The 16,815-nt window shown below is 48.2% G+C and overlaps 1 protein-coding gene across 1 annotated transcript in view; it reads left to right on the top strand.

The window, feature by feature from the left end:
• Window positions 1-16,815, top strand: part of abca2 (ATP-binding cassette, sub-family A (ABC1), member 2) — a 603,170-nt gene that overhangs the window by 460,586 nt on the left and 125,769 nt on the right. The window contains exons 24-27 of the mRNA XM_085965847.1: window positions 584-766; window positions 4,449-4,624; window positions 6,053-6,173; window positions 11,135-11,416. Of these exons, the coding sequence (XP_085821973.1) occupies window positions 584-766; window positions 4,449-4,624; window positions 6,053-6,173; window positions 11,135-11,416 (762 nt within the window). The remainder of the gene's footprint in view (window positions 1-583; window positions 767-4,448; window positions 4,625-6,052; window positions 6,174-11,134; window positions 11,417-16,815) is intronic.

Raw genomic sequence — 16,815 nt, 5'->3', positions numbered from 1 at the left:
AAGGCTTTGATCTCAGGCAGTGGATTAATAGTCCTGCCTGCCAAATCTTTGAGACTATGAGAATTTAGAAAAGTCCTGTAATCCATAATATATCCTTGATGCATTTTTATTCCCCAAGATTATTGACATAAATTAAAAGATTCCATTTGAACTGGTCAGTAGATGTAAATGGATTCTGGTGATTATACAGTGAGTGATGTGCGGAGGGTCCTGGGAGCTGGTTACCTAGCCTCGGTCTGGGATACTCCGTGCCTTGGGGAGTCAGCGGGGGTGGGGGGAGGGGCTGTGGGGTGGATATCTTATTTTTTTCAAAGTGTTGCTTTTTCTTTCTTAGTTTAATTGGGATCAACGGCAATATGCAGGGAGATGAATTAACCTGCACGGTGAAAGTAACAAGATCACCGATGAAATCAATGTTTGTTAAACTAAAGTATTGAGATAATAATTTCAAAAATGACGAAAGGTTATTGAAGTTGACCATAAATTTATTTAGTACGATTTCATTCTCAAAAGGAGCCCAGGGGCGTGCCTCCTTGTTTAACAGCGCACCCTAGTAAAGATGGATTTTTTTAAATAATTGCAGGCCGGACGATCCTCCTGTCCACACATTACATGGACGAAGCTGATCTCCTTGGCGACCGCATTGCGATAATCTCGCACGGAAAGTTGAAGTGCTGCGGGTCGCCTCTGTTCCTCAAAAGCACCTACGGGGACGGCTACAAGCTGACGGTGGTGAAGAAGCAGCCCGACTCTCAAACTAACCCCGGTTCGTAACTGAATTCCTCGCGTACAAGGCGGTGATTCTGCGCCGCAGAGTGGCGGTCCAACTAATTTAGCGTTTCTCACAGAAACTCTAGTGAGCCCATCCGTGGTATGCGTTTCAGAATGTGATTGGAATGCAGCCTGTTGTGCAGTGCTGTGATCAGGGCTTCGGTGAAGGGCAACAGTGAAGTTGTGACATTTTCGTACTGTGTCCAGTTAAACTGTGAAACATATCCAGCAATACGATCGTGTATCTTGGCTCTTCGAAGCTGGTGAAATAATGGTGGCCACTGGTCTTTCACTGGAGCTGAGAATGGTAAGAGCAGGAAGGTTGTGCTTGAACTGTATAAAACACTAGTTAGGCCACAGCTAGAATACTGCGTGCAGTTCTGGTCACCACATTACAGGAAAGATGTGATTGCACTAGAGAGGGTACAGAGGAGATTTACGAGGATGTTGCCGGGAGTAGAGAATTTTAGCTATGAGGAAAGATTGGAGAGGCCGGGGTTGTTTTCTTTGGAACAGAGGAGGCTGAGGGGAGACTTGATTGAGGTGTATAAAGCTATGAGGGGCCGAGATAGAGCGATAGGAAGGACCTATTTCCCCTAGCAAAGAGGTCAATAACCAGGGGGCAGAGATTTAAAGTAATTGGTAGAAGGATTAAAGGGGAGTTCAGAAACTCTTTCACCCAGAGGGTTGTGGGGGTCTGGAACTCACTGTCTGAAAGGGTGGTAGAGGCAGAAACCCTCATCACATTTAAAAAGTACTTTTATATGCGCTTGAAGTGCTGTAACCTACAAGGCTACAGACCAAGAGTTGGAAAGTGGGAGGAGGCTAGATAGCTCTTTTTTGGCCAGCACAGGCACAATGGGCTGAATGGCCTCCTTCTGTGCCGACAGGAGCAAGGATGTCTTGCTGCAGTTGTACAGGGCCTTGGTGAGACCGCACCTTGAGTATTGTGTGCAGTTTTGGTCGCCTTACCTGAGGAAGGATGTTCTTGCCATGGAGGGAGTGCAGCGAAGATTCACCAGACTGATACCTGGGATGGCAGGAATGACGTATGAGGAGAGATTGGGTCGATTGGGCTTGTACTCGCTGGAGTTTAGAAGAATGAGAGGGGATCTCATTGAAACTTATAAAATTCTAACAGGACTAGACAGACTAGATGCAGGAAGGATGTTCCCGATGGTCAGGGAGTCCAGAACCAGGGGTCACAGTCTAAGGATAAGGGGTAAGCCATTTAGGACAGAGATGAGGAGGAATTTCTTCACCCAGAGAGTGGTGAACCTGTGGAATTCTCTACCACAGAAGGCAGTGGAGGCCAATTCATTAAATATATTCAAGAAGGAGTTGGATATATTTCTTAAGGCTAAAGGGATCAAGGGATATGGGGAGAAGGCAGGGACAGGGTACTGAATTTGGATGATCAGCCATGATCTCATTGAATGGCGGAGCAGGCTCGAAGGGCTGAATGGCCCACTCCTGCTCCTATCTTCTATGTTTCTATGATTCTATAATGATGGAGCAATTTGAAAGGATGAATTAAGAGCATCGTACGAAAACTGTATTGGCCTACGGGGAATTTTTTTTCCTTTCTGCAGCAAGCTGATGTCGATAGCTGAGTGACATAATTCCTAACTAAGCCAGGAACAGCCTGATCTGAATGGTCCTCTGTAAGAAGGCCATGCCTAGGGAAACTTTACACTGCAGCAAGAACATTTTCAACAAGGTTTTAGCTATCATGTAATAAAAACAGAAAATGTTGGAAATACTCAGCAGGTCAGGGTACAGGGCAAGAAACTGGAAAGTACTGAAGTACAAAGGGATCTGGGGGTCCTGGTGCACGAAACTCAAAAGGTTAGTATGCAGGTGCAGCAAGTGATTAAGAAGGCCAATGGAATGTTGGCTTTCATTGCTAGGGGGATAGAATATAAAAATAGGGAGGTATTGCTTCAGTTGTACAAGGTATTGGTGAGACCGCACCTGGAATACTGCATACAGTTTTGGTGTCCATACTTAAGAAAAGACATACTTGCTCTCGAGTCAGTACAAAGTAGGTTCACTCGGTTAATCCCGGGGATGAGGGGATGGACATATGAGGAGAGGTTGAGTAGATTGGGACTCTACTCATTGGAGTTCAGAAGAATGAGAGGCGATCTTATTGAAACATATAAGATTGTGAAGGGGTTGGATCGGGTGGATGCGGGGAGGATGTTCCCGATGATGGGTGAAACTAGAACTAGGGGGCATAGTCTTAGAATAAGGGGCTGCTCTTTCAAAACTGAGATGAGGATGAACTACTTCACTCAGAGGGTGGTAGGTCCATGGAATATGCTGCCCCAAAAAGCTGTAGAAGCTACATCATTACATAAATTTAAAACAGAAATAGACAGTTTCCTAGAAGTAAAGGGAATTAAGGGTTACGGGGAGCGGGCAGGAATTTGGACATGAGTCTAGGTTCGGATCGGTCATGGCCCTGTGGGTATTGGAGCGGGCCCAGGGGCCGTGTAGCCTGATCCTGCTCCTATTTCGTGTGTCTAATTCTGTTAGATTCAGGAGATGGTTCTGTGATAGTAGATTGGCGGTTAGGATCAGATCAGCCATGATCTTATTGAATGGCGGAGCAGGCTCGAGGGGCCGATTGGCCTACTCCTGCTCCTATTTCTTATGTTCTTATGTCAGGTAGCATCTGTGGAGAGAGAAACAAAGTTAATATTTCTGGTTGATGACCTTTCATTGTAGTAACAGAGCAGGCTGTTCCTGGCTTAGTTAGGAATTACGTCACTCAGCTGTTGACATCAGCTTGCTGCAGGAGGAGGCCATTCAGGGGTGATGTCAGGAAGCACTTTATCCACACAAAAGGTAGTGGAAATCTGGAACTCTCTTTCCCAAAAAGCTGTCAATTGAAAATTTCAAAACTATGACTGATAGATTTTTTGTTAGGTAAGGGTATCAAGGGATACAGAACCAAGGTGGGTAAATGGAGTTAAGATACAGATCAGCCACGATCTAATTGAATGGTGGAGCAGGCTCGAGGGACTGAATGGCCTCCTTCTGTTCATATGTTCCTATAGCCTAGTGACTTAACTCGTAGGGATCCCCTTGGAGTGCGGACACATCTATAGTCAGAATCCATGTTTTTTGTTATGTTAAAAGTTGATGGCTGGATCGGGGTGGGGGGGAGAGGGCTGGATGGATGGTGTCCTTTTGTTGTCCTTTGTCAAGATGGCAAAAAGAAGGGGATTGATGAGGATAGCACCACAGGAGGTTTCAGTGCAATTATTTTCACAAGTCATGAAAAAGTTCCTGGCCTTGGGACACATCTCAGGATAGCACTCACCATTCACAACACGTTCACCAGCATCCCATCAGTGCAAGAACAGCTCGAGAGTGCTGATCCCCGCAAAAAGGTAGAGCTCCAACATCCTTCACCTCTGCGCTCCCCTCAAAAGTATATTCTATGCTGAAAATGTCATAGCTTTTTTTTTTAATACGCTATTAGATATTCCGTAGAGTTGCTCACTGTGATTGAGAATCTATGCTTTTTTTAAATTACAATATGGGTGTTATCACCAAAGTGTGACGGGGAAAGTGTTATAGAATGTAAGTGTGTCATTTGCAAGTAGTGCACACTATACGCAAGACTTGTAATAAATTAGATATTTGTTCCACTATATATCTTTCAGATTCAGGCCAGGATCTCAGCCCTTCATCGCGCTCCTCCTGCTTGGAGACCAAGGTCAGCCAGTTTATTAAGAAGTATGTAGTGTCCACCATACTTATCTCGGACACCAACACTGAGATATCTTACATTCTGCCATCAGAAGCTGTGAAGAAAGGATGCTTTGAGAGACTTTTCCAGGTAATGTTGTCTCCTCTAATAGCCTATCCCTATAATTGTAATAGAATAATTAGAAGGTAAGTGTACTTATAGATAACATTTGGTCCATGTAATCTCCTGAATTGGCTTTTATTACTTGAGGGGGTTGGAAAGGAATTTTCCAGAGTATTTTCTCCCTTATTGTCCCGGGTTTTTCTCTCTCTTTTGCTCCTCTCAGGAGATTACATGGCGGCGGGGTGGGGGGGTGGTGGGGCAGTGGGGAAGTGTTTAGTCATGATGTTCCGGCCATCATGGTGTGGGGCAGGCTTGATGGACCAGCTGATCTTTTCCTGCCCATCAATTTTGTATGTTTGTAAATAATAATATAATCCCCAGCAGCGGGGTGTCGGTACATGAGACCGACAGACAAGCAGCGTGTCAGGGACTGGATGTCACATGGATCAAGAACACACTTCTTGCCTTTGTGGGACTTGGGACCAGACAGATCAGAGGAAAATCTCATCTGTGTGTCTGCGAAGTATTGTACAGGCTTTTTTTTTACAACCAATTCTCCTATAGTTCAAATCACAGGAGACTGAAGTCTGTTTGCCAGCTCTCTGTGCTCGCTTTGCTAAATTCAACTTCCTTCCCTCAACGGCAAAACGTTGGTGTGGAACTCTGACATTGGAATAAAAGAACTGGTTTTATTAATGGCTGCTTATAGTGACGCCACTATTCCCAGTCAGAATGGAGATGATTGGGTAATTCCCCTGTCACTCTCGCCTGGAGACTGCACTGCTGTAAGTGACTGGGATTAATTTTACGCACAGAATTTGTATTATGTAACTATCCTCCACTCACTGCATTTTGCTGGAGGAATAACCCTGCTTTTATCAGGAGATTGCTGTAGTTTCGGTCATGAGTTCTGTTTGCTGCAATTCATAGAGACTCTCTTTAAATAGACACTGTTTGCTGTAATGCGCTGTTTAAATAGACTCTGTTTGCTGTAGTGCACTGTTTACAGAGTTCTGTGGTCTTCTGGTGGTCCATTGCAGTAATACCGGATGGTATTGCTGGGTATTTCCATCCCTTGGGCTTTGAACCTAATTTTGGCCAATGCGATGAGTCTCATCGCAGCACAGTGATAACGAGATGTAAAGTGCTCACGTACTGAATCAAGGATGGTTAAGGCTAGAAGGGAAATTTAACGGACCTAATCCAATTGCTCTACATACCATGCATTTTGAACTTTGTTGTAGTGGAGTAGTGCCGCATGTGGGAGAGGGGAGATAGACTCTCGGTAATGACACCTTGTTTATACATTCTGATACGAACTTACATAATGGATTTCTCTGAGAGCTTCATTGGGATGCTACGTCTTGCAGTTCAGCAGCATACCTATTTCAGAACTAGACAAGTGGAAATAATAGTGACACGGGGTACACTGAAGTAACGATTCTTTCTTGGTAGGCCCTGGATCTGAACCTGGAGGACCTGAATTTGACTAGTTTTGGTTTGATGGACACCACACTGGAGGAGGTTTTTCTGAAGGTTTCTGAAGAAGATCAGTCCTTGGAGAACAGTGACATAGGTAGATATGAAAGACCTAATGTGAGGAGGCATCTTTTATTGTCCATTGATTGATTTAATACATTTATTCTCTGTTGGTTAATAACGGTCTCACTGTGCCAATTGAACAAAGAAAAACAGTTGTAAATAGCCAAAATGGCTTTCAATTTCAATCTGCAACAACAGCTTGTGTTTATTGAACACCTTTAATGCAGAGAAATGTTCCAAGGTGCTTCGCAGAGATGTAAGGAAACTGGAGCAATCTAGCTCGTGATCTAATGAGCAGTACAGGAAACTTTGTGCTATCCGGCACCGACGGGACTGAGCTGTTGCCGTCCCCTCAAAACTGCCGGACACACCAGCGTTAATGTTGAAGCATACGGAGCTTTTCATCTCCGTATCTGACAACAAACACTGTTGCTTAGCAACAGCTTCTAAACCGTCGGCCCGTACCTTGGAAGCGTCTCTCTGAAGCTGTTGCTAAGCTACAGAGACTTTGCAGAGCTTGACTGTTGGAAAAAAAAGCCACGAGAAGAAAAAAAGCCACGAGAAGAAAAAAAACCTAACAAAACTGCTCCTGATTTTTGCTGGTGGCTCGAGCTTGCTGGACATTTAGCCTCCGGATAACACAAAGTTTCCTGTATTAGACCAGCTTTTATTTTCCCGATTACCCCAATAATTTTCTCTCTTGTGAAGCCACTCAATCATGCTGGGGGTCTGGCGACACAGGTGCTAATTTGCCTGCAGTTATCTGACCAATGTTCATGTGCAAGCCTACGTCTCAGAGGGCTGTTGAACCGTGAGGGGCATTCCAGCAGAGCTCAAAGCAGTCATCGCCCGACGCACCCACAAATGTGCGAGAATAGCAATCAGGAGTGGAAACTCTGGCCGATTCTTTCCTCCCAAGCCTGGGATTTGCTAAGGCACAGCATCCTGGATGAAATCAGCAAACTCAGCACAGGTGGCAGTTAAACCTGGACTTTGTGGCTCAGTACCACGTAGGCAAACCGAGTCATTAGGAGGAAACACCTCCAATTTGACCAATATGCCAGTTTTCTCCACCTTGTAAGCGGTTTCAAAAGGGCGTTGTGTACACAAATAATGAGTATATTAGGTGTCGGCTGTGGCTCAGTAGTAGCACGCTCGCCTCTGCGTCAGAAGGTTGTGGGTTCAAGCCCCACTCCAGAGGCTTGAGCACAAAAATCTAGGCTAGCACTTCAGCGCAGTGCTGAGGGAGTGCTGCACTGTCGGTGGTGCCGTCTTTCGGATGAAACTGAGGGTCCTGTCTGTCCCCTCAGGTATATTTCTGAGAAACGGGGGAGTTCTCCTCGTGTCTTGACCAACATTTATCCCTCAACCCATATCACTAAAAAAAAAGGTTATCTGACCATTTATCTTATTGCTGTTTGTGGGATCTTGCTGTGCGCAACATAGTCCACTTGTGGGGTATAAATTACAACCCATAACTTTGTTGCTTTTTTTAAAAACTTGAAAAACATGAGTCTCTATGAGAATGAGAGACATACGGGTTTGCATGTCTAGATATCTGTGATGTATAAAATATGTTTGTCTGATTTTCCGTCTTGGTGTTCCTCTGCAACAATTTAAAACGTCCAGGTCAGCATGGTAAAGTCACAAATTTAATGGAATGTGCTCAACATGTAGTTGGTAAATACAAATTCATGCACATGCAATATTCCATATAAATTCCATTAAGGCTTTCCAACGTAAACATTAGGATTGAACCTTTTAAAGCCACGGCCTGTGGGAACCACTAAATCTAATAGTGCAGAGCAGTAAAGTGCTTTGGGACAGCCCGAAAACATGATACAGCGCTATATACTCGAAAGGAAAGGTTTGCTTGGCTATGGGGAAAGAGCAGTGGAGTGGGACTAATTGGATCGCTCTTTCTAAGTGCCGGCACAGGCACAATGGGCCAAATGACCTCGTTCTGTGCTGTATGATTCCATGCACTCTGATATTCCAGAATTCTTTGGTTCTAAGTGTTATGGGCATATTCAAATTGGCATAAACAGTGTAGGTTACATTGTAGAATGACCATACATATAACCCAGATTGTGAAATTATAGCAGTTGTTTATATTGACAGGACATCTCTCAACTTGATTGAATTATTTGAGGCGGTAACAAGGAGGGTAGAGCGTTTGATGTAGTGTATATGGACTTTAGCAAGGCTTTTGATAAGGTTCCACATGGCATACTGGTCAAGTAGTTAAAAGCCCATGGGATCCAGGGCAAAGTGTCAAGTTGGATTCAAAACTGGCTCGGAGACAGGAAGCAGAGGGTAATGGTTGATGGGTGTTTTTGTGACTGGAAGGCTGTTTCCAGTGGGGTTCCGCAGGGCTCAGTACTAGGTCCCTTGCTTTTTGTGGTATATATCAATGATCTAGACTTGAATATAGGGGGTATGATTAAGAAGTTTGCAGATGATACTAAAATCGGCTGTGTGGTTGATACTGAAGAAGGAAGCTGTAGACTGCAGGAAGATATCAATAAATTGGGCAGGTGGGCAGAACAGTGGCAAATGGAATTCAATCTGGAGAAGTGTGAGGTAATGCATTTGGGGAGGACTAACAAGGAAAGGGAATATACATTAAATGGTAGGACACTGAGTAGTGTAGAGGAACAAAGGGACCTTGGAGTGCATGTCCACAGATCCCTGAAGGTAGCAGGCCAAGTAGATAAGGTGGTTAAGAAGGCATACGGAATGCTTACCTTTATTAGCCATGGCATAGAATACAAGAGCAGGGGGGGTTATGCTTCAACTGTACAAAACACTAGTTAGGCTTCAGCTAGAGTACTGCGTGCAGTTCTGGTCACCACATTACAGGAAAGATGTGATTGCACTAGAGAAGGTACAGAGGAGATTTACAAGGATGTTGCCGGGAGTAGAGAATCTTAGTTATGAGGAAAGACTGGATAGGCTGGGTCTGTTTTCCTTGGAACAGAGGAGGCTGAGGGAAGACCTTATTGAGGTGTATAAAATTATGAGGGGCATAGATAAAGTGGATAGAAAGGACCTATTTCCCTTAGCAGAGGGGTCAAAAACCAGGGGGCACAGATTTCAAGTAATTGGTGGAAGGTTTAGAGGGGATTTGAAGGGAAATTTCTTCACCCAGAGGGTTGTGGGGGTCTGGAACTCACTGCCTGAAAGGGTGGTAGAGGCAGGAACGTTAACCACATTTAAAAAGTACTTGGATGTGCACTTGGGATGCTGTAACCTGCAGGGCTACGGACCAAGAGCTGGAAAGTGGGATTAGGCTGGATAGCTCTTTGTTGGCCGGCGCGGACACGATGGGCCGAAATGGCCTCCTTCCGTGCTGTAACTTTCTATGATTCTATGAACTGCCAGGTTAACTGAGATTCAAAGGAGGGAAGATATTAATTGGACAACACAACAATTTGTATTTATATAGCGCCTTTAACGTAGTAAAATGTCCCAAGGTGCTTCACAGGAGAATTATAAGACAAAGAATTTGGCGCAAACGTATACTTTTAAAATGTCAAAGGCCCTGAAATTATCCTGGGTAAACTAATGTACAGATGCTTACTGCATTTGTCTTAAATTCATCTCTTGGCTGCTTCAGTGAAGGAGTTTGACCCATTAATTTTAAACGAGTTAGAATCCCCGCTGATCAAGCAACGAGAGAAGTTTCAGATGGCTCAGTTAAGCATTTGTACCCTAATATCGCACGGTGCAGTTTCAGACCCAAAGCATATTGCTGGGCTGTTGACGTACCATGTTAGTTAAACAGCATGTCACGCGCACCGTCCCCCATGTGAAGAGTTTCCAGTCGCGGGCCTACTGAAGGAGGCAGCAAATGGAGAGATGCGTCCTCGCAGCGAGGGCAAATGGGAGCGAGTGCCAGCAAAAAATACTCCCACACTCCACCTGATGTTTACCCGCTCCGTCCTCCCACAAAAAAACAAGGGAAGTTTCGAAGACAAGACGAAATGCTAATTCTTCTCTTCTTAGGCAGTCCCTCGGAACCGAGGATGACTTGCTTCCACATTAAAAATGAGTTCGCAGGTGACTAATGAGTCCAATGCGGGACCTACAGTCTCTGTCACAGGTGGGGCAGACGGTGGTTGAAGGGGCGGGTGGGTGGGGTGCTTGGGTTGACGTGCGCTCCTTCTGCTGTTTGCGCTTGGCTTCCGCTTGCTCCCGGCGAAGAGACCCGAGGTGTTCGGCGCCTTCCCGGATGCTTCTCCTCCACTTTGTGCGGTCTTGGACCAGGGATTCCCAGATGTTGGTGGGGATGTTATACTTTTTCAAGGAGACTTTGAGGGTGTCCTTGAAGCGTTTCGTCTGCCCACCTGGGGCTCTCTTGCCGTGCCGGAGCTCCGAGTAGAGCGCTTGTTTTGGGAGCCTCGTATCGGGCATGCAGACAATGTGACCCGTCCATCAGAGCTGATCGAGCGTGGTCAGAGCTTCGATGCTGGGGATGTTAGCGAGAACACTGATGTTGGTGCGCCTATCCTGCCAATGGATTTGCAGGATCTTGCGGAGGCAGCGTTGGTGGTACCTCTCCAGTGCTTTGAGGTGCCTGCTGTACATGGCCCATGTCTCTGAGCCATACAGCAGGGCGGGTATCACTGCTGCTCTGTAGACCATGAGCTTAGTGCCGGGTTTGAGGTCCTGGTCTTCAAACACTCTCTTCCTCAGGCGACCGAAGGCTGCACTGGCACACTGAAGGCGGTGTTGGACTTCGTCGTCGACGTCTGCCCTTGTTGACAGTAGGCTCCCGAGGTATGGAAAGTGGTCCACGTTGTCCAAGGCCTTGTCGTGGATTTTGATAATTGGGGGGCAGTACTGTGTGCCGGGGGCAGGTTGGTAGAGGACCTTTGTCTTACGGATGTTTAGTGTAAGGCCCATGCTCTCGTGCGCTAATAAAGCTGCAAGGTAAGTGGAAGTTTTTGGCATGTCTCAAAGCGTACAAAGTTTGTTTTTGATTTTTTGAAGATGACAAAGATTCAGGGAAGGAGGCCTTGCAGACACCACAGACGGACAATAAAAATGGCCGCCACAAAGACACCCCTCCGCAAGAGAGTGCAAACAAGCTGAAAGTGAACGTGAGCAATTTGGTCACCTGCGCCAGGCTAAGCCAATCCCAGTCCTCTGTGCATTCCTCCTCTTCTGTTGGTTCTGTTCGAGGTGATGAGATGGGTGGTTATTCTGAATTCTACGGAGACTACGCACCGCTCTTCGATAACCTGACCGATCCAGACAACCTCAGTTTACAAGGTATGTCAACAACCAAAGTTAAAACAGGAATAGTCTGTTGTGCTTTCTATATTTCTAAAGGTGAGAAAGGGGTCATAAATAGAGATAGTTAACCCCATAGATTTAATAGCTAACTATTTGGCCATTTGACTCCTGGCTTAAGGACTTGAGCAAGCTATATTTCCAGAAGAGCATTGAAATTAGGGGAAGAGTACCTCAAGTATAGTGAATTTAATCCATTTTAGTTTTCTTTAAATCCCTATTCCTGAATATAAAGAATAACTCTACCAAATGTTTGCTCAGGAGTGACCATCAGACCGAGTATGATGAGAGCAGCCACTCTAAGCTGATGCCACCATTGACTCTGGCTAAGGAGCATGTCCATGTTAACCGTGGAGGCTTGCCATATTTAATGTTCACGCATGAAAACAGTTGTACAGGTTTCATCTCATTCTTTTTATTTTTGGCTTGGGGAAACATGCAACTCTTTTCCGTTTAATGGTGTATGTGCAGATCAATGTTTGAATTTCCTGGCCACAGGGTTAAGGAGCAACCAGCTCTCTCCGATCTTTGCTGACGTCACGGTGTCCCTGATGCGCTATCAATTACTCATAAAAGTCTGAGAGTTAAGAGAGTAACTAAAGGCTTTTATTAACAAAAGAATGAAGGTCTGCCTCGAGTGGTCGACCGGTCCAGAAATACAAAGGGCTGGGGAGCAGTCACCTTTATACTAGGACTTGTGGGAGGAGTCAGCCGAGGCATGTCCAGGCATGTACACAGTGGAATACAAACAGTGGTTTACCACATTCACCCCTTGTTTAAAATTGAGTCCGGCGGGGTGAAGTGTATTAAAAGTTAGTGTATTGGAGTCTCTCCGGAGGTCTTGTCTGCTGCTGTGATCGGCGTGGCGACGGCAGGGGTAGTGGAACTTCCGGCGTCGAGTCCTGCGTGGGCTGTGGCACAGGCGTGTCGTCCTCGTAGATGTCGAGCGGGTCGCGGGGCCCAGGCCTGCCGTCTGCTGGGGCTGGATATCGGATCGTGGGGGGGGCTGGTAGTGGGTTACTGCGGCCCCCGAGGGTGCAAGGTCTCTTATGGAGACTGTGTCCTCCCGCCCGTCCGGGTATGCAATGTAAGCATACTGGGGGTTGGCGTGGAGGAGGTCGACCCTCTCGACCAGGGGGTCCGTTTTATGGGTCCTCACGTGCCTTCTCAGCAGGACCGGCCCTGGGGACGTCAGCCATGGCGGTAGCGATGTCCCCGATGTGGACTTCCTTGGGAAGACAAACATTTTCTCATGAGGGGTGGCGTTAGTGGCAGTGCAGAGCAGTGACCGAATAGAGTGGAGCGCATCGGGGAGCACATCCTGCCAGCGGGAGGTTGGAAGGCCCCTAGACTTTAAGGCTAGCAGGGCGGCCTTCCAAACTGTCGCATTTTCTCTTTCCACCTGTCCGTTCCCTCGGGGGTTGTAACTGGTGGTCCTGCTTGTGGCAATACCCCTAGTTAGCAGGTACTGACGGAGTTCGTCGCTCATAAACGATGAGCCCCGGTCGCTATGGATATAGCTGGGGAAACCGAACAGGGTGAAGAGGTCGTTCAGACATTTAATGACCGTGGCACTGGTCATGTCCGGGCAGGGGATGGCGAACGGGAAACGGGAGTACTCATCAATAATATTGAGGAAGTACACATTGCGGTCGGAGGAGGGGAGAGGCCCTTTAAAATCAACGCTCAGGCGCTCGAAGGGGCGAGTGGCTTTTATCAGGTGGGCCCTGTCTGGTCTATAAAAGTGCGGTTTGCACTCAGCGCAGACTTGGCAGTTCCTGGTCATGGTCCTGACCTCCTCAATAGAGTAAGGCAGGTTGTGGGCCTTGATGAAGTGGAAGAACCTGGTGACCCCCGGGTGGCAGAGGTCATTGTGGAGGGCCCGCAGTCTATCGATCTGCGCGCTGGCACAGGTGCCACGCGATAGCGCATCCGGGGGTTCATTGAGCTTCCCGGGCCGGTACAAGATCTCGTAATTGTAGGTGGAAAGTTCGATTCTCCACCTCAAGATCTTGTCATTTTTGATTTTGCCCCTCTGCTTGTTGTTAAACATGAAAGCAACTGAACGTTGGTCAGTGAGCAGGGTAAATCGTTTTCCGGCCAGGTAGTGCCTCCAATGACGCACAGCCTCCACAATCGCCTGGGCCTCCTTCTCAACAGCGGAGTGTCTGGTCTCCGGGCCTTGGAGGGTTCGTGAAAAGAAGGCCACGGGTCTCCCCGCCTGATTGAGGGTAGCGGCCAGGGCAAAGTCGGACGCGTCGCTTTCCACCTGGAAGGGGATGGATTCGTCCACTGCGTGCATGGTGGCTTTGGCAATGTCTTCCTTGATACGGTGGAAGGCTAAGCGGGCCTCTGCCGTCAAGGGAAAAGAGGTGGACTTGATCAGCGGATGGGCCTTGTCCGCATAGTAGGGGACCCACTGGGCATAATAGGAGAAAAACCCTAGGCACCTCTTCAGGGCCTTGAGGCAGTGGGGCAGTGGGAGTTCCATAAGGGGACGCATCCGATCGGGGTCGGGGCCGATGACTCCGTGTTCCACAACACAGCCAAGGATGGCGAGGCGGTTTGTGCGGAATATGCACTTCTCCTTGTTATATGTCAGGTTCAGGAGTTGGGCGGTGCGGAGGAATTTTTCGAGGTTTGCGTCATGGTCCTGCAAGTCACGGCCGCAGATGGTCACATTGTCCAGATATGGGAAAGTGGCCTGCAACGAATTTTGATCGACCATCCGGTCCATCTCCCTTTGGAAGACGGAGACCCCGTTGGTGACGCCAAAGGGAACCCTAAGGAAGTGGTAGAGGCGGCCGTTTGCCTCAAAGGCAGTATACTGGCGGTCCTCAGGGCGGATAGGGAGCTGGTGGTATGCTGATTTCAGGTCAATGGTCGAGAAGACGCGGTACTGCGCGATCTGGTTGACCATATCAGCTATGCGGGGGAGTGGGTAGGCGTCCAGCAGGGTGTAGCGATTTATTGTCTGGCTGTAGTCGATGACCAGGCGCTGCTTCTCGCCGGTCTTAACGACCACAACCTGGGCTCGCCAGGGGCTGGTGCTGCCCTCAATAATCCCTTCCTTCAGGAGCCGCTCCACTTCGGTTTTAATGAAAACCCTGTCCCCGGCACTGTATCGCCTGCTCTTTGTGGCGATGGGCTTACAGTCGGGGGTGAGGTTAGCAAACAGTGGGGGGGGGGGTGACTCTGAGTGTGGAGAGGTTGCACCTGGTGCGCGGCGGGCAATTTGGGAGCTGCTGGCTGCGGACTGTGAGTGGGGGTAGGGGTCCACCGTACGCCATCGCAACACTTTTAAGGTGGCACTGAAAATCTAACCCCAGCAGGACGGCAGCGCAGAGGTCGGGCAGGACCAGAAGTTTAAAATGATCGTACACGGTCCCGTCTACTACGAGTGTCACTACGCAGTAGCCGCCGATGTCCGCCGACTGGGACTCGGAGGCCATAGAAATCCGCTGGTGCACAGGCAGGACTGGGAGAGAGCAACGCCGCACCGTGTCGGGGTGGATGAAGCTCTCCGTGCTCCCAGAGTCAAAAAGGCAGATTGTATCGTGGCCATTTACCTTAATGTCCATTGTGGAACTGGCCAGCTGGTGCGGTCTCGCTTGGTCCAGTGTAACAGATGCCAGCGTAGGGGTCGGTGTGTCGCTGCGGGTATCAGATGAGGCGGTGTTGGGGGCCTGCTGCATTCCGGCTGTCGTCCAAGATGGCGGCGTCCATGATCCCCATGTGGCTGGAGGCGTCCAAAATGGCTGCTGTACCGGTGGTTCGCACATGGCCGGGGAGGCCCAAGATGGCGGCCCGCATGGCCCACACGCGGCGCTGCTGGGGTTCGGGGTGGCTTTGGCCCTGCAGACGTTAGCGTAGTGTCCCTTCTTCCCGCAGCCCGAGCAGATCGCGTTTTTCGCCGGGCAGCGCGCTCTGGGGTGTTTTGCCTGGCCACAGAAGTAGCATTTCTGGCCTTGGGGCACTGCTGTCTGGCCTTGGGACACTGCTGCGGTAGTTGGGCCGTTGCTGGGGTGTGGCTGGGGTGGCATGGCGCTATGAGGCGGTCCTACCGTGTCCCAGGCTGTCATTCCCCGCGGCATCCACGGTGCAGAGGAGTAGGCATCCATGCCCCGGTAGGCTGCATCCAATGATAGTGCGACTTCAGAGGCCTTGTTGAGGTCGAGGTCACTCTGCTCCAACAGTCGCTGTCAGGTGTAATTGGATCTGTGGCCCGCTACAAAAGCGTCCCGGATAAGTTCCTCTGTGTACACGGCGGCCTTTACATCCTTACAACCACAGGCCCGGCCAAGCACAGACAGTGCCTGAAGGTATTTCTGGACCGGTTGACCACTCGAGGCAGACCTTCATTCTTTTGTTAATAAAATTGATGCGCTATCAATTACTCATAAAAGACTGAGAGTTAAGAGAGTAACGAAAGGCTTTTATTAACAAAAGAATGAAGGTCTGCCTCGAGTGGTCGACCGGTCCAGAAATACAAAGGGCTGGGGAGCAGTCACCTTTATACTAGGACTTGTGGGAGGAGTCAGCCGAGGCACGTCCAGGCATGTACACAGTGGAATACAAACAGTGGTTTACCACAGTCCCTGTTTGGGATGCGTGCTGCAGAAGTCTGAGGTTTTCTGCTCCGAGACGATGTTGCATTGAGCCACCCAGGAAACAGAACGGAAATTGATGCAGCGTCTCACGCCGCTGACTTGTCTCCCACGTCTCTGAATAGATTTTGGGTTTGATATATTCTGGCATTGGTTGTCAAAAGCTTCTGGACTCCTTGAAGGGTCATTGTGTCTCTCCTGTCTTTAACATCGAAACATAGAAGATAGGAGCAGGAGTAGGCCATTCGGCCCCTCGAGCCTGCGCCGCCATTTAATGAGATCACGGATGATCATCCAAATTCAGTAACCTGTCCCTGCTTTCTCCCCATATCCCTTGATCCCTTTAGCCTTAAAAAATATATCGAACTCCTTCTTGAATATATTTAATGAATTGGCCTCAACTGCCTTCTGTGGTAGAGAATTCCACAGGTTCACCACTCTCTGGGTGAAGAAATTCTTCCTCATCTCAGTCCTAAATGGCTTACCCCTTATCCTTAGACTGTGACCCCTGGTTCTGGACTCCCCCGCCATCGGGAACATCCTTCCTGCATCTAGTCTGTCTAGTCCTGTTAGAATTTTATAAGTTTCAATGAGATCCCCTCTCATTCTTCTAAACTCTAACGAATATAAGCCTAATCGACACAATCTCTCCTCATACGTCATTCCTGCCATCCCAATATCAGTCTGGTGAAGATTCGCTGCACTCCCTCCATGGCAAGAGCATCCTTCCTCCGATAAGGCGACCAAAACTGCACACAATACTCAAGGTGT

The sequence above is a fragment of the Somniosus microcephalus genome, chromosome 23 (genome assembly GCF_052327205.1).
Source record: "Somniosus microcephalus isolate GS21.2 chromosome 23, FLI_Smic_1.0, whole genome shotgun sequence".
Classification (NCBI taxonomy): Eukaryota; Metazoa; Chordata; class Chondrichthyes; order Squaliformes; family Somniosidae; genus Somniosus; species Somniosus microcephalus.
Note: the sequence above shows the minus strand (reverse complement) of the source record. Positions and strands in the feature narration are given on the sequence as shown.